This window comes from Amborella trichopoda, chromosome 8, assembly GCF_054954075.1.
Source record: "Amborella trichopoda isolate Santa Cruz 75 chromosome 8, AtrichopodaSantaCruz75HAP2 v2.0, whole genome shotgun sequence".
NCBI classification, from domain to species: domain Eukaryota; kingdom Viridiplantae; phylum Streptophyta; class Magnoliopsida; order Amborellales; family Amborellaceae; genus Amborella; species Amborella trichopoda.
Window position 1 is genome coordinate 1,818,371 of NC_142343.1, and position 25,667 is coordinate 1,844,037.

Below are 25,667 nucleotides of genomic sequence, written 5' to 3' on the forward strand. Positions count from 1 at the left end.
CGAACCAGGATTCGTGAAGTTGTCCCCAATTAATTGGGAAAAGGTTATGATGATGATGAAATTTTAATATTCTCTTCTCAATTATATAAGCATTTAGAAGGGAAAAAAAAGAGTAAATTGCCAACGGAGTGTGTACTTAAGGGAACGTACAATCAATGAACTTTTTCATTTTTCACATTATTGTTAATATTATAACTTTGCGTGTTTACTACCCCTCCCTAAGATAGCTCAAAAAGTTGAGCACATAAATTTTTTAATTTTAAAAAGCACCAAAATCTCTAGACAATAAATTGGATCACGGATAAAATACGATCAATGAACTATTTCATTTTCACATCATTTTTAATAATATAGCTTAGCGTGTTTACTGCACCTCCTTAGATTCCCTAAAAATTATTATCTCTCCCTACGTTCCCTCAAAAATTTGAGCACATAAATTCTTAATTATTAAAAGCACCAAATTCACTAGACAATAAATTTGATCACAGACAAACATGTGAGGAAATTCTTTAGTGCCACGTAGCCGATGAGCTATCTCGTGCTTTATAAATGGAAGCTATTATTATATTCTTTTAATTTAAAAAATAATAACTTTTTAACCCACTATAAGCGATGCGCCTACGTCAAGACTGCATTAAGTAGGGTTGGCAAAAATTCGAGCAAGGGCCAACAGCCCTCTCTATAGCAGGCCCGGCCATGACCCCCATAAGACCGGTCCAGGCCTGGCCAAATAGAATAAAAGAAAAACAAAAGAGAAAAAAACATAAAGAGAGCCAAGTGGGGCCAGGGCCACGCCAAACCAAGTCGGCTCTGTTGTGGCCCTCACCAAGGCCCAACCCGGCCTTTGGGAACCCTATATTCTTTTAATTTAAAAATAATAATTTTTTAACCCATTGTAAGCGATGCGCCTGCATCAAAACTGCATTAAGTAGGGTTGGCAAAACGTCGAGCAAGGGCCAGGCCAGCCCTCCTTGTAGCTGGCCCACTCATGACCCCCTCCAGGCCAGCCCAAATAGAAAAAAAGAAAAAAAAAGAAAAAAAATCAAAAAGAAAGCCAAGAAGGGCCCGGCCAAACCAGGTCGGCTTTGTTGCGGCCCTCGTCAAGGCCCAACCCAGCCCTTAGGAACCCTCGAGCCACATTAGTAGCCCAAGCCCTAGTTTTTTAGGGTCAGGCCGGGCCACAAAACCCTTTGCCACCCCTAGCATCAAGATGTATTGTGCGTTGGACACCACCAAGTGCATCATGTCAACATCCCACAGTTGATAACCTTTTCATAATGTACATCTTCTGCTCCAAAAGAGAAACAAAATAACACCACACCTCGAGTACCTGAAAGAACATGCGTGTATCTTCATTACTTACCATACCTAACCCCTCTCCTAAAAACCAAACACACCACTACTATAGCCCTCCAATCACCAATCACCAAACACAAAATCAACCCAATACCCCCTTCTATATTTCATAGTCACCACCATAGATGTAGGGAGCTTGGTTGGGGGGATCGTAATCCCACTGAAAATGGGGGTGCGGTAATGGCCTCAAAGGATCTCAATCACATGGGAAGTTTCAAAAAGTCTTAAAATTTTGAACCACGTCTTCAAATTTGTGCAAATATTTTTCTTTCTTACGATTTTTCTAGATAACAATCACCTGTCGATGACTTTGGTTTTCTTTTTACATGGTCGCAGTTCGAACGCTGGCTCAAAATCTCTCGAGTAGACTCAAACCCGCAATGTCCCCTGTCCTGGATGGTATAAAACATGGAATCACCTTGATTGTCTAGAATCAAGCGGTTCTTGTAGTAGTGAATCACCTTGTTTCTTACGGATCCCTATAAGGATTAAGGTGGTTCTTGAGTTCAATTCTTACCATGGTCCTACAATCTTATTTTTCTGAATTGTTCATCTGACTTTCAGACAATAGATTTCTCCTTGTGCATATGTATGGAACTTACCGCCTTTTCCATGAACCAATAGGTTCATCTTCGTAACAATAGTGCCACCAACATAATTCTCAAACCTTTAAAAACCCAAACCCACTTCATTTCCAATGAGCCACTATTCAACATACATTTCAAAGGATTTTCCATGGAAATTCAACTACCCATCACATATTAGTGTTCAAAGATAAACCAACTTCATGAACTCTTAGAACACCATTAACCATGTCTCTTGGGTGTCTAGTATGTTGGCCCAAAATTCCGTATAGTCCAACACGTTGTTACAATTATTTACATAATAAACTTACGTATATATAAATTAAATAAAAATTCAAAAAAATATTACGAAATTATAAAACAAAACGAAACAATAGCACCTAAAAATCAAATAATTTCGCATGAAGAAGAAGCAATTTTTTTGTTTTTGCATACATTTAAGGGTGTGGTATGTATAAGGTTGCAACATTAAACAATCGGCACCTCCAAATTGTATCATAACATGTGATTTTGGTGTATAAAATTCTTAGGATTATCTGAAAATCTATTTCTATCTCTAAATATAAAATTTTAAACTCCAAACATGGTTAAAATCAAGTAGATCTATCAACATTTGAAATCTTGAACATGGACGGTCTAGATAATGTGTTGCAAGATGCACTATTTCTGGGACTCAAAATCTTTTTTTTTCATATTCCTACATCTCGATGTCGAGATGATCAATTAGAGGGTTTTTCAACATCAAAACAACCTTTTCCGATGATTTTTTATGTGCATCTTTAATTCTACGTTTTAAGGTTGCAACCTGATATAAACTTTTTCCTGCATTTAATTTTTAAAAAGAATTTTTTAATCTATTAATAATAAAATTTTCCTTCTTGGCCCACACCGAGCTGGGACTTGTAGTGGTAGAACGTTCATCCCCAACCTAAAAGGTTGGATGTTCAAGTATCATGAGGGACAACTTCTTCTAAGTCAAACTACGAGTGACTCCACACAGACCTACAAAGAACACGTAGTCACATTTGACAACAAACCATATATACTCCACGCTTGACCACCACACGTCACTCGACATCATAGTTACTAAGACCTAGGTGTCAATCCTGCTCCTAAATCTCGCTCCAGCACTCCAAGATAGGGATTTCCATGAGATTTATAAATTTTGGGACCTTGATCCCCTCTTTTTATGGGTCGCTCCTAACCACTTGAGGGGCAAGAAGAGGCCAAGAACATGACTCATTTGGATCTTAATTATGATCATCCTCTCTCTGATGCATTTGAAGGTTGTAAAGTGTAAAATATAAATATAGCAGCTTTAAATGCTTGTGGATGTTCTAATATGTACATAAAACAGATTTATGAATTAATAATCAGCTAATTCTTATACATTATCCCAAAGTGCCCCATTGTGGTATTTTTTTCATTGTATCTTACAGAATTATTGCTACATAACAAGCACCTCAACAGAATATAAAATATTATTAATTAAACAATATTCAATTAAATTAATAATTAATTCTTCCGTCCTTTTCTATGCACCCATTCTATTCTGTCTTAAGGTATTATTGGATCTTTTTTAATCGGGTATCTATTTTTTAACAATTTTATTTCTAAATTAAATAGAAGTACAGAATGTGCTCACGACCTCCAGAGTTTCTAGCATGTGACAGTCCCTCACTGCCACTTCCAACAACTATGCTCAACACTTGACTACCACACTTGATCCACATTTAACCACATGACTCCCCAAGTGGCAAGACATGAATCCACATGTGACACATAAGCCACCCCTTGTGAGATGAAGTATCAACAACTGTAGTGGTGATGCCACATGACAGACAAAGACGGATAACATGTCTGACCCGTTTCAGGACATGTCAACACAAGACACCAGCCCAAAGGGCGGGACTGAGGTTACATTGTCTGAATCTAAGTTGATATCAGAGCATGAAGAAGTCAATCAGCAGTGCGCATATTTTTCTTTTTTTCTTCTTTTTTTCTTCTTTTTTTTATTCTTTTTTGAGAAATCATCTGTGCTTTTTTTTTGTGCGTCTTTATTTATTTTTGAAGCATGCCAAATTTTAAATACTAGCCTAAGCCTGTTCAGCCAAAATTCATTCATATCAATTAGAAAAATTGAGGTGCAACAAAAAGAATACCACGCAACAAAGCAGGAAGGACACAAACAACACTCATGCCCTAAAAGTAACATTCCAAAAGTGCTAACCTTAGGGTGGTACCAGATGTGTTTGAAATGTCACCAAAACCAGCACGACCGGAATCAGACCAATCTGCAAAAGGGTGACATAATGTATTAGACAAAACAGAGAAAGGAAAGGGCAATAAGAAAATATACAATTCCATAATACCATAGTTTTTTTCAGTTTTTCACTTGGAACACACAAATGAGAGGGAAAAAGGACCACTATTTTAAACTGCGGCCACAATCGCTGCATATGCAGCTGCATAATGCACTATGCACCCTGAAGCGCATCACATAGGGGCGCATATGCACTTTGGTGGGATGCACCGGCATATGCGCCTTGGTGGGATGCACCGGCACATGCGCCGCATCCCAATGCATATGCAGCCGCATAGCTCGTGGGCAAAAACAATGCCCACAAGCATGGGTATTTTGGTCATCCCCCCCCCCCCCCCCCCCCATCCTCCCTTCCAAACACCAAAAACATCCACATTTTGGATCAAACGAAGAGATAAAGCATTAGGCAGAAATTTTTTTCAAAAAATTGTCGATTTGCCCTCAATCTTGGTTGGGTTGTCCGCATAGATTCATCAACATATCGAGGGTTTCAAGGGCCAAGTTTGCAATTGCGATTATGGATTTTGGATGTTTATGAATTACAATAATATAATCTTCTAATGTCTTCCATAAAGCTACTTTCAAGCTCTAGTTTCTACTTTCTAATGTCTTCTAAAATAGGGGATTCAAAGTCTCCAAACAGCTGATAATATTGAAGGTAATAAATAAAATAAATACCTATTATTTATTAAATACCTGCTATTACATAAATCACCTCCATACTTTTTTCATGCATCAACGAATTTTTTCAGATTTTTTGAATTTATTTATTTATTAACTGCATTGGGGTGATGCGCCCGCATCTGGACCGCATCGGGACCGCAACCCGCATTTTAAAACACTAAAAGGAACTCTAAACATGGTAGCATAGTGACACCAAATATTTTTGCTCTTTAAAAGATGCATAATGGTACCACATTCATTCGAAGAAAAAACAACAACAACAAAAGAGACAATATAAAGAAGAAGCAAATGGTGACAGTTGGCATGGAGGACTAACTAAATTACTTTTCTTATTTAAATCAGAGAGAGTGAGAGTTACATCAGTCAATATTTCTCTCAAAAAATAAATAGTCAATAATACATTTTGCTGATTTCCTTTAGAAAAAACCCATCAATGCACATGCCGCAAGTGGTCAAAAGTTGTTGAAGGAGCCATTTCCAATCCTCTCCACAAAACAGGAGCAGTTTTGAAAAACCACCATGCATAAGATATTGGTATTTGTAACATTGATATTTTCAAGAACTTAATCCGCATGAGACATTAGTGTTGGATACCTATATCTCACAGGCTCTTTTACATTCTCTGCACTTTCAACCAAATTTTTATCGGTGCTTGAAACAACGAATCCTCAAAGGCAATAAATTTACCTGTGTTTACAAGTGAGATACATTTTGGAATACCAGTATCTTGTAGGCATTAAGTACCAAAGCATAACCACCACACTTCTAATCCTAATATCCAAAACACCTGCCAGAAACCCAAGCTGTGCCGGCCCCGGCCTTCTCCATCCTTTACAGCCCTACTTCCTTCATCCTGGATATGGCTCAACACCTCTCAAATGTGGTCATATAGACTATTAAGGAGACAACTTCCCAACATTTTGAATGGGTCAACTGTATCTACATTGAATAACATCAAAATTTTACAGGAATTGTTACAACAACCTAACATCAAAACTGGCTACACCTATTAATTATTGGTTCCATGACACAAAGGTTGCTATTAGGTTTTCAAAGAGATTTCCCAAAAATATTGCCCATTTTTGTTTGGAGACAGCACTGACCCAACCAAAAAATTGAGCAAATATGCCCTTACTCCAGTCTAATCTAGTCCATTAATGAGAGAGAGAAAGGGACAATGAAAATGCAGTACCATGTTTGAGGGTCAACAAGCCACATCCAAAGTGAAGGGAGTCTGTTCGTAGAAGGCAGGATTAGGGGCTGTAAAGATAAATTTTCTGAAGGGAATATGGAATTTTAGAATTTGAAGGGTGATTATTTTTGGTTAGTTAAAGCATAAAAGATAGTGGTGTTGCGAAATGCTAGTACCTCTCTTTCAAGCACTAATATTTCATAGCTTGTTGACAGAATTATAAAGGAGTTAAAGTTAGAGTCCCAAATGCTTGAAGGACTAGTTATGCTCGTTAACTAATATTTCATTAGCTCGTTAAGGTTCTCTAGATCTTTCCTAAATCAATGGAGGATCTCATGGGTCGCTTGCAGCATGCATCCAACTGACATACAGTGCCGAATTTGAAAATGTCGTGAAGGGTGCCGAACAAATTACCAAAGGCCTTACCTAAGAAAAAAAAGAATCTTGAAGGGTGCCGATACAAACCATCTACAGCTCTAAAACTCACCAGGTTCCTTTAAATCCAGCAGGTGTTTAGCCTCGAAGATTGGTTCCCAAGTTAAAGAAAATTAGCTCGTGAATAGCTTGTCATCCAGTACTTCCATTCCAAAGTTCAGATCCCTGCTGCAGTTTTTTAGAGATCATTTTTGACAATAGTTCCAGGTGATAGCCTAGGCAAATTTCGTAACTCCTAAGACATCTTTGGCAATTATCTATAACTAAAAAGGGAGAAGTGAAAGCCTTTTAACACGCCTAAAGTTTTCTATATCTTGCCTCAGGATCTTGAATTATGGACAATGACTTGCAAATGGACGAGTCATAAAGAGACAGAGTATGCCTATTTATGAGCTAAAAGCATGAGGAATTTTATTAGAAAGGGAACTAGGTATCAACTGCAAACTCCAGAGTGGTCAGAGAGAACCATTCAACATGTTTTCTACTTCCCAGATTCCAAACAAAAACATGTTGACTTCCAATTATGGTTACATGCCCATTTGGCTTCAATCCTAATTCAACTCACCATTAATCTTCTATTTAAACTGTTATCTATTGAAGAAATTCCATATGCATAGGTCAATTACATATGAAATGCACCCGATCGTGCTATCTTAGACAGAAGAAACACGAACCGGGTGATCTTACTTCACTGGCAACATAAACCTGGAGAATTCAGTGATCAATTCCTTTCGAGCAGTTAGCAGGAAATTAACCTTAAATAAAAAAGATCAAATTCTACTTGGACAGTCTAATTCAAACAAATATCAAATCCATAAATGCCAAAGGTTAACATAATATTAACATCCTACATTTCCAAAAAGATGGACCTAGTAGCTCTGGGGCTTGCTGTAGAGTCCGCTCAACTCAAGCCCAAAAAGACACAAAATCAAATAGGTACCAGGAGCTCCACCTTGATAACCACCAGAGGCGCGATTATGACGGCCATGAGACCTCTCATCTCCATACCCAAGTCTGCCCCCCATTCCTCCTCTGTCATACCCTCCATAATCATGACCAAATCTGTTGCCAAGGCATAAAAAGAAGATCCAAGATGATGAATTACTAAATTATAATTGCTAAACAAAAACCATCAAGAATGTTCTCTTTTATGCAACTATTGATAAACTAAAAGGCACTCTTCCCTGCAGTTTCACAAGCTCACAAACTAAGCAAAAGATGTCCATCTTCATAAGCATAAAAATAGAAATACAATCACATGGATTAAGTAGAACTGCTTAAAATGCACTCATTTGGAACATGCATCTAGATAAAAGGTATTCTTAATATTGACATTGAATGCATGAAGCAGCTAATCCAACAAAAAAAATAGAAATACACTCACATGCATTAAGTACAACTGCTTAAAACGCACTCATTTGGAACATGCATCTAGATATAAAGTATTTTTAATTTTGAGATTGGATGCACGAAGCAGCTAATCCCACAGAATCTCAGTATGATATAGTACTGATAGATAATTATCATCAGAGTATACAGCATTAGACTTTTCAATATTTCACAAATCCCAAACAATTTCGTCAAAAAACTTCAAGACAAAAATGTATTGCAATTATAAACCTGCACATTGCGGACTCCTTTCCGAAGGAATATATCTTCAGACAGATGTATATTGAGGATGATCCGAACCTCAAATTAAGATTTCTTCGAAATCTGCGACCCTTATTTCTATAGATTTTTCTTAATCGGGCATTAGGCTCCAATCATTATCAAAGGGCTTATGAGGTATTTAGCTATGGATTTTAGGATTAATTAGGTTTGGATTTAATATAACTAGAAAAGCCAAGCGTCCTTTTTAAGTTTTAGGGTGTTCTTTCCAGAAATTGCATGCAAGGTAGTTTTCTATGTTGTTTGGGAGTTATAGAAAATATTTTTTCCATATTTTGCAAGGGTCTAGTTTCCTAAACATATGTTACCTAATTTTAAAAGCATCTAAAAGACTAGGAAGTTTTGAACAGTAGAGAGAGCTTGAGTCCCAGGATGAGTCTAACATAGAGGGATTCAAACCTCTGTAAATACCTAGTTAAGCTTATGGCCAAAATAAAACAACTTTTGAGTAATAAACTTTGGTTCATTCAATTACAGTGAGAGACCACTCTGCAAGGACAGATTTCTCACCTCTTTTTATAAAAAGATTGATACTACAGCTCAAACTCAAGATTGGCAATTTCCCAAATAAGTTAGAGTCGTCTTCTTTCTCCAGTGTTGCACACATCCCCAACAATTATTTTTTTTGGGAGAATCGGTTAACATCCCCAACCATGATTCCCTTCTTGTTGCCTTTTAAAACAACCCTTGATGAACCCTAATAAGCAAGTCAACACCTCCCCCAACCCATCACTATTTTCCTTACACCCTCACATCCTCAAATTTTCCCTATTTCAATTCAACCCTATAACCATCACACCTGCTGAGCTAAGAAATTCCAGCAAGCCTTCCCAGTTTAAGAAACCCACCCAACAAAATCCTTTCCCATAACCCTACCCCCAGTTCTACTTCATTTAGACATTCTATATCCGATTTTACCCAATTCAGAAGCCTTCATAAGGTCCAAAACCACACTGTATTGATGTCCGTAGGAACCTTAAAACCTTTAGAAGTCCTTAAATACTAACCTAATTAGCATTCTCAATCATACCCTAGCCCCTTCTTTCTACCTCCATCTCACGCCTCACACCCACGTAGGAGCCAGGCTACCTTGGTCCTACAACTATGCCAGACAACGCCCATCAAATCAAGGCTGATGAGAGATGTCATAGGCTGTAAAACTCTCTTGTTTTAGCAAAGAAAATGTTTATTCTTCTCCTCAACATTTGACACCAACTACTAGTGAACATTTTCAGACAAATAAAAGAGTAGTGGACATCAAGGAATGAGAAATCATGTGCAAATTACTGGGAATAAGCACTTTGGACCTGGGTAATGAGAGCAAAGAACTACAGGTTTTTGTAAGAGTATAAAAATTAGCATGAGCAAGTTAGTAAACCACAATAAGTCCAATTTCAAGAAGAATAACATAAAGAACACATAAACTTAGAGAGAATAGTAAAATAAATGAACCTACTGGTATTGCCCTGAAATAGCACCTAACGTAATTACTGACCTCAACTTTAAAGTCTACTACCTGAAAACCAAATCACCTGAAAATGTAAGGGACCGTCCTTCAATTTTTCTTTCAAATTTGAAGCTATTACTATTAAACTTTTTTATGCTTGATACCTGAAATTCATTACATTAAAGATAATCGACAAATACTAAGCAATGGTTGAACTCAAAAGCTGGGAATAATTGCCTAGGGTCTAACAAACTTAAACTGATCATTTTATTACAGAATATTCTTGGAAACACTTGCTCAATGATTTTTATTTCTCCAAAAGTGCCTCCCAATCTTTATCATGCATCAATCTGCTTCAACGTGACTGCATGATCACACCTAAGGGGATGTGGAGTCATAATTCCCATATTATAATTGATCATGTGGTCAAATTTAGTCAATGTATGCATTTGTAATACATGCAAGTATAAATATATAGTCTACATGCGCTGGGTCTGGCCAGTGTCATAAAAGGTGACCGCCCAGCAACCTCAGAGAGGTAAGGACCAAATCCACCACACTGAGGCCTGGGGCAGCCAGTCTTGAGGCAAGCGCCTAGTGGCTGCATTGGCACCCACCTTGGCCACCTAGGTGTCGGAGGCAGCTGCCTCACCAAAAAAGTTATATTTTTATTTTTCTGATTTCATGTGCTTCGAAGTTCAACTTGTGGAGACCACCTAGTTGCCATCTCATGCTTTTAAAATATCAGGTTTGGCAGTTCTCAGGGATGAAATCTTTCAGCTCTCCAAAGCAGCTAAGAAATCATCCCTATGTACGGATGAAAACATATGATGAAGTAAATATTCTATCAAAAATATGAGAGGTGGCAGTGGCCACTGCAATAGTCCATAGAAGATCCATTGAACCCTGCCTCATATTTAATGAGCTATCCTCATCTATCTTTTTTATTTTTTGCTGTTTATTTTTCGTCTCTTTAGTCCATTGAAGATTCATTGACCCCTATCTCATATTTTATGGGATATCCTCCTATATATTTTCCTTTTTTCTGCTTATTTTTATCTCTTTCCCCGGACTACTGCGCATGCACGTCTGTGCACTCTAAGATGCAACTCAATGATAAAATCTTCCAATTACTTGACATTGTTATTTGTCAAAGAAAAAGGTAAATACATGGTAGAAGCAAACTAACTTGCTGAGATTTCTGTAGCTTTAAAGTTTTTCACAATTTTCTAGATAAATGAAAACGTCACCACTTTGCAATAGATGTCCACATTAGTCAAGCGCATTTGGCTCCAAATTCTATGACATTGGTAATTCTACCTTGAAGATTAATTCCACCACCCAAGGAAGGACCAAATCACATTAGCCAAGCACATTTGGCTCCAAATTCTATGATATTGGTGACTCTACCCTGATGATTAATTCCACCCACCAAGGAAGGACCAAATCTTCCTATAGTACAGATATCCACATGTTACAATAAATGACACTTCAGCATCTATATTTAGTTTAATGAATAGATGAGCGCATTCCATTACATCCCATCTCAAATTTTCTATCAATCACTCAATACCCAATTTCATCTAATTCAAACCTGACATAAAATCTTTACCATGGAACATGAGATAAAGGAAAAGCCCAATACCCATATAATTTAACTCTCTAGTTAGGTAGGACCCAACTCATTATACATTGTCAATCATCAATCAAGTGACATATTAGCATTCAAAACATAATTTCCTAGAAATCCACAGCCCAAATGAGTGGGCAAAGTTCTCACATTCATTTCGAAACTCTTTTGATAAAATCTGCATGAGTGGGGCTTAGATAAGGTCTGTGTTTCCATCTTTCATTTTCACACGGCTTACCCTATCCATTTCCCTCTCAGACCACTATGACAAAAATTATTCTAATAATACAAGTGATAGCATAGGAGGAATTCACCTCATCGGTACAATCTGTAAGCCCCGTCCTGACAATTTTAACAAAAGCAGCTAAATTTTCATTCGTGATTTCTTTCTTTAATAGAAATTTTGATGATATAAACAATAACATGATACAAAATAGATGCATCCAAAACTTGCTCGGCTCCCATAACCAAGACCAAGTATATAGCTACTGATTTTGGTGCATTTAGCTCTTCCATCCCATATTCTAAAAACAATGACAGAATTTATTGGAAAAATATCATGTAACAAATGAAACTAAATCCATCAATCATGACCCATCAATATAGATAGGGACGAAAGCGATACATAGACACATCACAAATCAATCAATAAAAATATTAACAGCAATGACAGATAGAGAGAGAGGTACCATACTTAAAACCAGTAACATTTGTGATGGACTTTGATGAGAGAGAAAGAGGGGCCAATACTCGCCAAACAAAAAATAATGCAAATACCAACAAAAGCTTGAAGAGAGAGAAAGAGACGCACCTCCTATCATCTGAACCGAAACCACCTCTGGGGCTACCCCTTCGGTTATCGTAACCATCATCTCTCCTCGACCTCTTAAAAGGTGGCGACCGCCTCAAGGGAGAGTGCCTTCTATCCCTGTGCCCATAAGGAGGAGGGCTAGGGCTTCCCCTCCGCTTATAACCATCGTCCCTTCTCTCTCTAGAATTCCTGTCATAATAATCCCCTCTTCTCCCTTGAAATCGATCATCTCTCTCATCCCTTCTCTCTCTAGAATCTCTATCTCTCTTCCTAGGAGGAGGAGGAGGAGGTTCATCAAAGTCCTTCTCCTTGCGCTCAGGCTGGCGATCCCGCCTTCGATCTAGGGTTTCAAGGGGCATTTCAAGAACTTCGGCCATCGTAAAACCAGAGATGGCCGAAAAGACAAGCAGTTGGCCGGCAAATGGAAGATTTTTACCGGAAAACTAAGGGATTAAACGGGAGAATTAGGGTTTCCCGGCAAAATCGTGACTATGCCGCTATGATAGGGTTTTTCTCTTTGTTGAGCGAGTGAGACGGGAAATGTAAAAGAGTGAGCAAATAAAATGTTCGGCTATTTGAGGGTGGCGGCTCATTTATGTGGTCCACATGTGCATGGTCTATGGGTGAGATAGTACCATAGTAAGGTGAGATTGATCCACACGATGTGTATGATTTGTGGGTCCAAATAACATGATAAAAATATATAGAATGTTAAAAGTGGGTGCGGTTTGTATAGGGCCGAGGATCTAAACAATCGAAGTAAAACACACCTTCAAATAGTATAGAGAAATGTGGTTTCAATACTGAAAATCTTTGTTATAGATAAATGTGGTTTCATCTCTAATTATATAATTTAAAGCTTCAAAAATAGTGTAGATCGAGCATATTTATAAAAACTTGAAAGTCTTTAAATTTGATGGTCTAAAAATACATAACAATATATACTATTTTAAAACTTTCAATCTATTTTTTTATCATGTTCATGCATCTTGAGGTCAAGATGATCAATTTGAAGATTTTTTAACATCAAAATAACCTTTTCAAATTAATTTCTTGATGTGCGCCTTAATTTGAACTCTACTTTCCTAGCTCTTGTCCCCAATAAGCAAAACTTGGACTCCCTACGAGATATTCGGCCCATAAACCTGCTTTCCTATTCTTATAAAAATTTAGCCAATGTTTTGGCTAATAAACTAAATAAGGTTTTGGGATAAGTTATCTCGGGCCCTAAACAACCTTTGTCCAGGGTGGACATATCATGGATGGTATTCTTGTAGCCCAATAAGTCATATACTTTGCCCGGTCTTATGGGAATAAAGGTATCTTTCTTAAAATTGATTTTGAAAAAACTTTTAATAGGGTGGAGTGGGATTTCCTAGATAAGTTATAAACCTAATGGTTTTTACCCCTTAGTGGAGAAGATGGATCTCCGGATGCTTATCTTCTGCTCATTTATCCGTGCTCGTAAATGGGAAAGCATGTGGCTACTTCAAAGCCACAAGAGGCCTGCTGCAAAGAGACCGACTTTCTCCATTCCTCTACATACTAGTTGCTGAATCTTTAAGCATGATGCTCGTTGGGGTAGTTCAATCTAACTTGCTCAATGGTATTCTGATCGCCCCTGATGGCCCTTTTATCTCCCATATTCACTATGTTGATGATACTATTTTGTCGGTTGAATGACATTTCTCCCAAATCAAAACCCTATGGTTTTTTCTTTAATGCTTTGAAGTTGTATCTGGTGCTAAGGTGAATGTGCACAAAACTTCTCCTATGGGCATTAATTGCTTGGAAGACGAGATTCTAGATTGGGGCTCTTGGTTGGGTTGTAAAGCTGATTCCTTGCCAATCAACTGCCTCAAATTTCTTCTTTTTGATGGTCGGTTGTCCATTGCTCTGTATACCATTGAAATATTCCTGGACAAACTTGATAGATGGAAGTGCAAGTTCCTATTCTTAGGGGGAAGAGTCACCCTCATCAATGCCACTATGGCAAATCTGCCCATCTACTGATTTTCTCTATTTAGAGCTCCACAAGCAGTAATTAAAATTCTTGAGAGACTGATGATGAACTTCTTATGGAGTGGATGACAAGACAATAATAAATTCCACTTGGTTAGACATCATATTATTTGTATGTTAACAAAATAAGGTGGACTGGGTATCAGGAGGCTCGTATCAGCTAATGAGGCATTACTTAGTAAATGGTGGTAGAGGACCTCATGGTCCATTATAGTTATAGATCGTTATTACCAAATATGGGTGGGACAAAAGCTACACGATTCCTAAAAAGTTATCAATAAATAGGTATGCTTTTGCAATATGGAAAGGTATATCTTCTGCTAGACTCTTATACTTGGCCTATAGTCGTGTTCTACTTCGTTAAATGTTAAAAAAAAAAAGAGAGCCTTGCACTTATATAAACTCTTTCCATTAAAAAATACATGATAATTTATTGCAAAAAAATTATTTGGGAGCACCCATGGGATGAACCACTGTTTAAAAATATGGATCGGTGGGTTGAACCTCTAGCCTGAGGGTAGAAGCTGCGAGCCAAATTGACAAGCTTGTCAAGTTAGCCAAAGTTTAATTTTAAATATATATTTTTTATTTTGATTCCAAATGTTTTGTTATGGGTTATGCGTAATAGGAGCATTTTGGGCAGATTTGGACATTTTGGGACAATTTTGAATGGATTTGGTGAACTCAGTTATTTAAAAAATGTTGGGTCGACACATAATCGCCCCCTCTGACTTGTGAATCGGTCATCCCGTTCTGGTTTTATGTATATACAAGAAAATGACCAAAGTCTAGAAGGGAACGGCAGCTCTGCATGGTCAAACGGTGATTCTCTATGTTACAACAATGATCCGAACCACCAATTCACTGATTCATTTTTTTTTTTGCCAATCCACCGTATTTTCAAGTGTTTTTTCTCTAGTTCACTGTTTTTTCCGCACAGTAAAATGGTGTTCTAAATTGCCGATTCACCAATACATATCGGTTTTTGGGGCACCCGATCCAAGTCACCAATTTGGTTTTTAAATCACTGGGTGAAACAATAAGAAAGATCGAATATTTTCAATCTCAAGGTCAAATAAGTCATAAATTTTAGGCTCTTGATTGATTTTATTTTGCTATTCGATCCACATATAGCTATGGAGATCCGTTAGATAGCCCCAAGGCTAACATCTTAAAACAAATTGTTGATGCATTGGTTAATTATAAAAAAGAGAGATTGTAAGAAAGGTGGAGTGAGTTATGAGGCTCAAATTTGGCAGGATTTTGATGAAGAAATATTTGCCGAAGGCAACTTTCAGGATTTTGATGAAGAATATTTACCGAAGGTAACTTTTGATCGACTGGTTTTTTGTGGCTAACAAGCATATTAGGGTTCACTTTTATAGTTTTATGGTATATGAATTGTTAGTGAAAAAAAAAAGAATTATTTTTTCACCATGTTTTTGCCGGATAAGTGGGTGTACCGAGTGACTTGCCTAAATCTATCGAAGAACCGGCCGAGTACGCCGGCAGTCTTGCGGCAAATTGCGCAATCGGAAACGCCCTTACGATTTTTCAAACCACGAGATTAACGATTTAACACCTTAATTGTTTGTTGGGTTAATTTGAAAGGGTCCAAATTTCATTTTAAAAATTTAAATAATAATGAATAAAGTTAAACTATTTGACACTTTTTCGTGGGTGTGATTTATTGAGTTTTGAACCCCATTTTGGTGTATCATTTGGCGGATTATTTAAAATTAGATAAAAAATACGGACTAAATGTTAAATAATTTAATAAATTTCCTTGACATAGGAGGGGCACTTTTCAAATTTGACGTACAGTTCAGCGAACATAGATGTTTTTAGTAATTATATATATATATATATATATATATATATATATATATATATATATATTATATTTTAGGGAAATTTATCAAAAGTACTGAAGATGGGAAAAAACTTCCTGCCCAAACAAAGTTTTTTGTGATGGAGAATGGTTCCACAGGCTGCAGCCCTATCAGAGTCTCACCTCATAACTCATCCAAAATTATAATTTAAACATTGGAAAACCTTTATATTGATCACCTTGGCTTGAATATTATGGTTATGAGAAAAAACTAGGATTTCAAGCTTAAAAAAAGTGTATATTTTAACAAATTTTCTAGACCGTCCATTTAGCCTCATACACAAGTGTTCAAATATCCGCAAGATTTGTCCTAATTTTTGAGTTTCAAAATTTATTGTTTGTATTGGAAATTGATTTTAGAGCGATCATGAAGATTTTTGTTGCCGAAAGTGCTTTCCAGATGAGGATTTGAGTTGAAGTTTTAGTTGGTTTTTCATAAACCTAGGCCGTCCATAAATTTCATCTTTTTGTGATTTTCCTTGCCACGGTACCCAAATCATGCCTCAATTGAAAATGATTTTCGACCCAAACATTTTGATTTAATCCCATAACTTAATGGAAAATTGTTCAATGCAGGCTGGACCGCATTTCTACTTATGCGATCTAGAAAGTGTAAAGCATCCATCTTAAAGATAGATGCAAGTAGGTGTTCTATCTTAAAACAATAGAAACTATTAGTCCAAATATTTTTTTACCAAAATTATTATTTATAGTTTTTAAAATTCATTTATTTTTTCATATTCACGAACTCCATGTTAGAGATTACATGTCATTAAAAATTAAGTCTTAAAATCCATTTCAAGAGTAGATTTTATCAAGTGGCCCGCATTTCTACATATGCGGGCTTGGCCGCATAGAAACCGTGTCCATAACTTAATTCTACATTTTATTTGTTAACCCCTTATAAGCTTCTTCCATATAAAGAGGGGCCAATTGCTTCATTTTCAATTCGGCAGAGCTGACCGTGAAAGGATGGCGTCGTCTTCGAGCAAAGGAAGCTCAGACAAAAACCCTAAAAAGGCGAACCTCAACGATCAAAACTCCATGAAACACCTCCTCGATGAAACCGTAACCGAGGTAACAAAACCCTAACCCTAAAAGAGACAATTGTTTCAATTGTACAAGGCTCACAGCTATGGTTTGATCAGGTGTTGTATGTTTTTTTCTCAAGGAAACCCTGAATTTATAGTTTTGGAATTTTGATCTGGTGTTCACGTTAAAAGTATGATTCTTAGGGTTTTTGATGCTGTTTTTTTAAACTAGGTTGTTACGAGTAAGGGATATGCGGAGGACTTCACTCTGAGCAATACCAGACTGTTTATTGGCGTGATCATAATCGCCATAGCTCTTGCTGCTCAGTTTTATCCCAAGAAATTTCCTGAGAATAGGGATTTTCTCATTGCTTGTATTGCATTATATCCTTTCTGTATAATATGGTTTTCTGTATAATTTGGTTTTGTGGATCTGTGATTTGGTTTTGTGGATTTTTGGTTTTGTGGATTTTTGTTTAATTTTCTGCTTCGGTTGTGCTTGTTTTGGCGGTATAGTTCAGTGAATTATTTGAAACACCAAGACTGATACTAAAATATCAGTTGAGTACTCAATTTTGGGACTAATTTATGACTATTCTAATTACTAGATTTTTGGGAATCAATGAAATTTTGGAAAATTTTCATGGTGTCTTGTTCAAATTTCCATTTAAAATCAGTTACTGTTTTGATATTTTTCTCTTTATTCATAGATTTTTTTTTTCATTTTAGGCTAATCTCTGACAAAAATTGTCTGAATTTTGCTTAATCCTTATGGTGTTTTCCTTTGAAATTCCAAGGAAAAATGGAAAACCTATCTGTCAATTCTTTGTTTGCAATGTTTCTCAAAATTGTGGCTGAAATTGGTACTATAATTGGTGATTTGGTGTTTCGGCATCACCAAATTGCTGATAGTAAGAAATATATAAACGCTTACCATTTGGTTAAATATGCGTGCTTTGCTGAAGAAGTTCATTCCACAACCTTAACTCTGGCAAGTATGTGTTGTTCAACATATTGTTGCAGTTCTTCATGTACACAAAGGAGAAGAATGCATTTCTTTTCACTCATCCGCTCACCGTAAGTGTTTAATTTTTCTCTCATATGTTTTTTTCTCAACTTGTTCCCCCCAAAGTTGTCTGCGTTATTTGCTGCAACAGGCCACTGATAAAATACAGTTTCTGTGCAATCTCATGCCGTGTTTTGAACTTTAGAGTTTGGACATAGACCCAATAATTTCTCACAATATGCATCATGATTATAAAAAATAAATCTAATTAGAAAAAGATTGTAAAAAAAAGAGCAAAATTTATCAAAATGCATCTAAGAGATAAACTATTTAATATTTTAACCATAGACTTGGATTTAATTTAAAAAATCCCATCAAAATACACGTGATCATGAGTTGGAATAGTTGAAAATGGGTACAATGTTGTATAGTTGTCAAGTTAGTAAATTTTGATAAAATTTCCCTAAACAAAATTCACCCTCCTTAAGAATTTCAGTTGTTCTGCACAGTAAGGAGATGCAATCTACCTCTTTTACCAAATTCCAAGTTCTCATCTACTGTGTTTACTTGTGTGGGAGGTGTTCGTTTTGTACTGCTTTCTTTATATGGGTTTATTGCCTGAATCTACTTTTGCTACCTTATCAAGACAGGCATTATTATAGAAAGCGTGTTACTGATTTTTGTCCTACAGAGTTGAAGGTGCAAAATATGATTGCCAATGTTTGCCACTATTGCATACTGATATTGTCTAGAGAACTATACTATTAATGTTTATGCAGATGGTGCATGTGACTTGCGGCACTTGCCTTACTAAGAATAGGGTTGATGCTCAGTAAATTTCTTTAATGATTTGGCGCTGGTTTGTGTATCGTTGTAGTGTATTTTGTTGTAATTGCTAGCCGTGGTTTGGTGGTCGTCAATGTTGTGGGTCTTTGGATTTGTCTTCCTTCCCAATATGAATGATGGGGAGGCTTCAATAATCTCGAGCACCGCCATCTCGATCAACGTTAGGCTGATTGCCATAACGTTTGGGAATGAATCTGTTGGTTGGGTAACATGGGCAGCCTCTTCTAACCCAAATATCCAGGCTAGTTAATCTCTTGTGCTTATCCCACCCTATTGCTAGTCCTTCAGGCTCTTATGTCTTACCACCATCATCTCTATCAGTGGCCACATCATCATAATCATTGCCTCCACACATCCCCTTTGCGTCTCAACTCGTGCTCCACCCTCAACTTGTGCCTCTTTATTCCTACTAGCATCTTCATTGTCGATGGGGCCCATATTTTCTTCCTGTAGCCTCTTATTGAGAAAGGCCCCCATTTCCATTAACTACTCTTGAGTTGATTTTTCTGGTAATGTCTGATCCAAGTTTATAGGACATAGTCCACACTTCTTTCCTCAACTGCTTCTTTTGTAGTGGATGTAGACCGACTTCTGAAGCCTGGAAACACCCGACTTGTTCCTCCTTGTCGTGTGCATCTATTGGAATGTGCTCTAGTAGTTCAGTTTTGTTCAGAACTTTTGTGGAATTGGTTTAACCGAGCACCTTGGTTACAATACTTTGTAGGTAAGGAGCTCTAGCTCCATGTAGCTCCATCCACTTTGCAAAAAAATGAGAATCGATAAAGGACTAGAAAACTCATAAGAAAGTTTTCAAATGATAATAAATAATATACAGTTGCATAGGGAAGATCCAGCTGAGTGCAAGATTTCCTTAGAAGGTTATTCGCAAATTTCCCGATGTGCATAGAAAGCTAAGGACATAGGGGGATGCACTCTTAGTTTGTTCGGGAGTAGGAGTTTTATGGAGACGGTGGGGGGCAATGAGTACAGGGTTAGGGGGTAAGAGCACAATCTGGGGGGTGAAGAGCACAAGGTAGACTTTCTCAGCCCACTCAACCCACCAAACCACATAGGTTGTTGGTGTCATATTGATCCTTACCTTACCTAGCCTTCAATTAGAGGATATGAACATCCGGGCCAGAGCCTTCATTAGAGCATATAAGAATCAGGACCAACTTCTATTAAAAAAAAAGAAAAGCCAGTGTGTGATGAAAGTGGTTGTTAAATGGTTTTATGATATTGCCATCCCTTTTGTTGTAGCCAGCAATGTGCACTATATTATTATGGTCTCGTGTATGGCTAAAGCAAAGTTCGAGTAAAGGCCCACACAGCCTATGAGCATAATAGGCCTTGCTTAGATGAGGAGGTTATTGAGGGGGCAGTTTATAGTATAAGGCAATGTGGAAGAGAATTGGGCTCACAGTCATGTATGATGGATGGAGGGATAAGAAGGGAAACATTCCTTAATTTTCTGTGGTGTTTGGAAGCTCAAGTAGGTGAAAGGGTTTGTCAATAATGGGGGAGATGATCACGAAATTTATATACTACTCCTTGGTCTTAGCTTTGACGAGGCAGTTCACTAATGGGAGGAATCTGATTAGTCCAAGCATCACAAGGTTTGCTACTTCATTCTTGTCTATGAACTCCATATTGAAGGTCATAATCAATGCTTCAGCAATTGGTTGCCTCGTAACCTTGGGTAAATACTCATTTTTCAAGGACCTAGGCTGCAAGGGAAGTTCAAGTGATAATCATGACTTCATGATCAAGAGTTTCGGGACAGTTGTGAGCAAATACTTTCAGCGAGACAGCCTCAGCTCCACTAGTGGCAGCATTTATGAGAGCTTTACATAAATCATCTTGTTACTTCAATTCTTCCTGCTGGTTGATTCTTTAGGTTAGTGAGACTGAGAAGCTTTTGTGGCTTCTATTGATATACATAGAGCAAAGCATTGATATGTGTTGCCGCTTCCTTTGTTCTTAAATGAAGTGGTTCTTAATGGTTTGAAAGGGTGCCTGCAACCTAATGGGGAAGATCTATTGAGATTTCCAATATACTTTTGGAAGAGCTCCAAAATACAGCATGGACTAGATCACCTGTTCTTAGGGTTCTGGTTGGCTAGGAAACTAGTTGTTAATTGAGGATTCTGTTTGAAGTTGCTGTTTTTAGTGTTGTTTTAAGTGGACCACATGGAGGGCTGTGTAAACTGAAATGTGATAAAGATGTTTTTAGAAAATGAATTCTCGGCATGTATTGCTCTATAAATTCTTAGCTTGTATCAATCATGGTGAAGTTTTTCTCATCTTGAATGGTAGCTTTTATTGTTTACACCTTATTTCTGAGCTAACTGGACATAAAAAGCATTGTTTCTTAGATTTGATATCACAAAGCAGTCTTGATTAAAAGGGATTACACAAGTGGTGCATCGTGATTGTGTCCAAGCTGACATTTGCTGGTTTCCTGGTGTGGTCTTTACAATTGTATGAGATGTGACTAGTTGATGGGAGACGGATCCTGAAAAATATTAGATGCTCATGTGATCTCAAGTTTTGAATACTGCTTCACTGTGGAGCTGGAGGATTCTTTTCTTGCTTCTCTTAGTTTAGCATGTAAGCTGGGTGTAAACTGGTGACTCTAATATTGCTTCCATAAATGCCTTACCAATTGAGTTATGGTCCTTGAACCCATTAATTGGAGGATTCTCTCTCTCTCTAAGGGGTCTTATTTTTGATAGATTAAGTGCAACAGAAATGGGAAGTAGCCTACTAAGTGTTGATGGTTTGAGGAACTGTGCCAAAATAGCATAAATAACTAAGGGGAAGGGAAATCCTGAGCAGTCGATCTCTCCTTAACAACCTGATGCAGTCGAAAGGATCGCGCTCAACTATCTGGCATGATCGGATCTGGCGCGATTGGTTCGCGGTCGAAAGAACTAGCATTAAATTAGCAATTTATTTTATTTTATTCAATTTTTTATTTTTTTCTTGTTATTTTTTTTAAAACAAGCCTTATTTTAGGTAGGTCCGTTATTTTTCTTGCTTTACATGAGGTTTACAAGAGATAAGCCTTCACATTTTTTAGTACGTTTTTTTTTAAGTGGGATAAGTCCTTTTTTTTATATGAGTTAGTTTAGGAAAAATTTGTGTTTTTCTTTAGAAGCTTGGTCCTATGTGATGAGGATGTGCAAACTTGGTCCTTGTTAGACATTGCTTATTGTTTGAAGATAAGGGTAGGTTTTTAAAGAGTAATCCTTTGGAGGAAGGAAAGTAATAAAAATAAGGAGGCGTGCAACGTAAACATAAGTTTTAGACGTGAATAAAATTGAGACGCCCTTTTACTGTACGTGTAAAAGTTAGAGAGAGAGAGAGAGAGAGAGAGAAACCTTATTCGTGGGTGTTTTTTCTTTCCCTCTCTTGTGTTTGTGGGTACTTAGCGGAGAACTCGGATGCTCATTTTTTTATCTTTTTGCTGATTTCTTCTTAACCTTTTGTTTCTCTCTCTAAAACGCGGCTGTTTTAGCCGGGTGTTAGCCACCGGTAATTTCCGTCTGCGTCCCAACCCTATGACGAGCAACATCACCATTATAAAAGCATGTGGAATGGTCTTTCCAGTAGTTGCCATTGCACATTTTTTGGTTTTAGCCGTTGGTTTTTTTGATGTCATTTTCATCACTAATATGATTATTCGAGTGTTGATTTATGGTAATGTGAATTGGGATTTGAGTGTTGCATATGATATGGATTCACATTCACCTTTATTTCAGAACTTATTACATAAACATATGAAACTGAGCCAAAAAAAAAATAATGCATGGGAAATTTGTGACTGCTTGTGGTTTATCTAGCTACTGCTGCTACTGCTGCGACTAACGTATATTCGTCTTATGGGATTGTATATTATATTGCTCTCTATTTGCTTTTTGGTATAAAGAGATCACAAGGAGATGTGTGTTTTCTCTGCACAAGGTCCAACAAACACGTACTTTAGGCAGGGTCAATTGCACACCCCCAGCTGCCCGATTTCACATTCGATGGCCAAGAGTGATTGTGAACTTTTTGTACCAAAGATAAACAGTATTATTTATATTTTCCTTCTGTTATTGCCATGTTGCTGCTATCATTATCTTTCGTATTTTATGTTACTATTTTATATGGGTAAGCTGTGATTTGAACCTTTGAATGTGACGTAAGTTATTTGAAATTTATGTCTAACTAATACCAGATACCATGCCCCATTAGTTTTTTACCATTATCACTAGATGGATACTATCCAACTAATTAATGATTGCCCAATCGTCATTGTTCTTATTTGTAAAATATAGGGATCATACAATAGCACAGGTTTGATGATCTCCTCCAAGCTGCCAAGGTTTTCTGACGAGTACACGCTCACCATAGCTAGCTCTGATCCAAAGTCCATCGCTGCAAACAAGCCAGTAAAACTCTCTAAGAGTGTCACTAAATGGTATAATATATCTCTATTTAAGTATTCACAATCTCATGCAGGCTTGATAGGGGCTGGGTGGCCAGGCCAGACCGGCTAGGTTTAAATTCAGTCCTGTGCCAACATATATATGTGGCTTGTAGGGCTGGATCAGGGTCAAGGCTTTGCTTTGTAGAGCAGGACCAAGGCAGGGCTGGCTTGGCCTGGCCTGGCCTGGCCATTGCAAGGCCTACTTTTTTCCCAATAAAATGCTAGAGTCCACTGACTATGGAAAGAACATACATTGGGTCACCACTGTCTGATAAAATGGATGTTGGAGAGAAGGCAATGCCCACCTTTCAGGTCAATGTCTGTGCTGGTGGGTCTCTCTCTCTCTCTCTCTCTCTCCATCGATGACTTCATCAGATGATGATGATCCCAAAGGGCTATGTTCTCCAACTATAATATATGCTTTCGTTGTTCTTTCCATGGCATATTTTCACTTAGAAGCATAACATACACTATTTGTGTGTTGTAGACATTTGGTATGTGGTACTCCAAAGGGCATCTGCTGCCCATTTCTGATGACCGACAGTGCAGATTGGATTTGAGCCCCACCACGATTAATTTCTACCCATTGGGTATTAGGAACACATAGGGTGCCCTTTAGATCTAAAATCTCACCAGCCATTTTTATTTTAAAATCCAACCATCCCCTCTTTCCAATGGTGTGTGGATTTGTCGCACTTGAAAGGCCAATTTTGAGGTGTTCTGACACTCGTGTGTGTTAGGCCCTGATACACTATCTGCATCTATGTCACAGCCTTTAAAATAGCCTATCAAGGGCCATGGGCTTAAGAGATATTGCACATATATCTTGCAGGTTCACAAAGGATGGGATTTTGGTGGAAGGGCTTTTTTGGAACGATGTATCGAAGCTGATCGATGACTATGCAGACGATAGGAAGAACCACTAAGTGCAGCTGGTTCATGGTTAAGGCTTTAGACTTTTGGCCAGTGGAGAAGGACCATATTTTACTTGGTCAAGGAAGAGAACATTCATACAAACATTTCTAACGAGGTTTTTGACCCTCAAAAGGTCTTATATATTTGAGAACTCTCTCTCTCTCTCTCTCTCTCTCTCTCTCTCTCTCGCTCACTCTCTCTCCCCATACATGAATACACCCAGAAAAGTAACACAGAAATGAACGAAGACAAATCAATGCTGGGAAACTTCATGTGGTCATCTCGACCACAATAGGCATTGAGTGTCTTGGGCATTTCATTGCGAGCGCACAAAATATGAACTCTCAGGTTTTTTTTTTTATGCTGTGAACTTTTAAGTAATAACAGGACAGATGCATGAGAAGGTGGACTTGCAAAACCTTTTCCCTATAAATTTAAGGGATTGTTAAGAGAGAGAGAGAGAGAGGGTATACCTGAAAACCCGTGTCAACTTTGATCTCTTTAATATCTTTAGCGCACTTTAGATAACTCTTGATCTATATGAGGATGAGATAGAGGATAAGGAAAAGTATAGAATGAGATTTTTTACTTTTGGTACAAGGTGGTCATAATTAATGCTGACCATTGGATGTAAAATCGGGTGGCTGTATTTATTCTATTGACCAAGGTCAAATTTCAAAAGAAATTTTTTCAAACTTTATGACACATCCAAACTATCAAATTTGACATTGGATGGTTGTAAGTAATTGTGACCATTTTATATCAAAGGTAAATGATCTCATTGTATATAATACCTAGAGATAATTATTGGCTGGTTAGGAGTCAATGTGATTGTAGCTTTTAACATTATTATTCATTTTTCTCAAGTAGTTTGGGAGTTTGGTTGATTGAAACCCAAAACAAAAACAGTAATTCAAAAAGCGAACCGCTTAGCGTCTAGTCGGTTGCCTAGGCTGTTCGAAAGGTCTGGGCGCATCGTCTAGGCCTAGGCGGCCAAATTGGGTGGTCTGTCCTTTGGCGGCCGCCCAGGGTCTGCGCCCAGCTTAGGGGCGGAAAAAAAAATAGTGAAGGTATTTTACGTTATTTGTTTTGTTTTTAAGGCCCTTAGGGTCTTATGTTTATTGGAAACCTAAACTTTGTTTGAGCCAAATTGATCAAAACATCACCCATTGGTATTATATTTACTTTTTGATGTTTTCCAAAGTTATTAGGGCGTGTTTTAGAAGATTTTGAGTGTTTAGAAATATCTTTGAGGTGGAAGTTTGAATATTGAGCAATCAAGTTTAGTAATTTGCATTATTTTTAAGATGCCTTTTTCGGGATCTAATAGGAGTGGTGATCTTGATTGGGAA

General features: G+C 37.5%; 2 protein-coding genes across 7 annotated transcripts in view; one reads left to right on the forward strand and one right to left on the reverse strand.

Annotated features, from left to right (window-relative positions):
• The window catches only part of SE (C2H2 zinc-finger protein SERRATE (SE)), a 30,210-nt gene extending 17,531 nt beyond the window's left edge, over positions 1-12,679 (reverse strand). The window contains exons 1-3 of one of the 3 annotated variants that reach the window (XM_006848061.4): positions 12,131-12,679; positions 7,527-7,636; positions 4,171-4,234 (exon numbers count right to left, since the gene is read on the reverse strand). In XM_006848061.4, the coding sequence (XP_006848124.1) occupies positions 4,171-4,234; positions 7,527-7,636; positions 12,131-12,507 (551 nt within the window). In that variant the 5' untranslated portion in view covers positions 12,508-12,679. Of the gene's footprint in view, positions 1-4,170; positions 4,235-7,425; positions 7,637-12,130 lie in introns of all 3 variants that reach the window. The other 2 variants (XM_088873238.1, XM_088873239.1) reach the window with 2 other exon arrangements.
• A 4,315-nt stretch (positions 12,680-16,994) lies between these two features.
• On the forward strand, positions 16,995-24,466 carry LOC18437861 (Microsomal signal peptidase 25 kDa subunit (SPC25)). 4 transcript variants are annotated; one of them, XM_020669520.2, is made up of 5 exons: positions 16,995-17,120; positions 17,307-17,458; positions 18,070-18,151; positions 23,249-23,391; positions 23,888-24,466. In XM_020669520.2, coding segments are annotated over exons 1-5 (483 nt in total). In that variant the 5' UTR covers positions 16,995-17,015; the 3' UTR covers positions 23,889-24,466. The 4 variants fall into 4 exon arrangements, with proteins under 4 accessions (XP_020525179.1, XP_011624729.1, XP_088729366.1 ...); XM_011626427.3 differs by having other exon boundaries at positions 24,233-24,466; XM_088873240.1 differs by lacking the exon at positions 17,307-17,458 and having other exon boundaries at positions 18,098-18,151; positions 24,233-24,466.
• Positions 24,467-25,667: the final 1,201 nt, after the last annotated feature.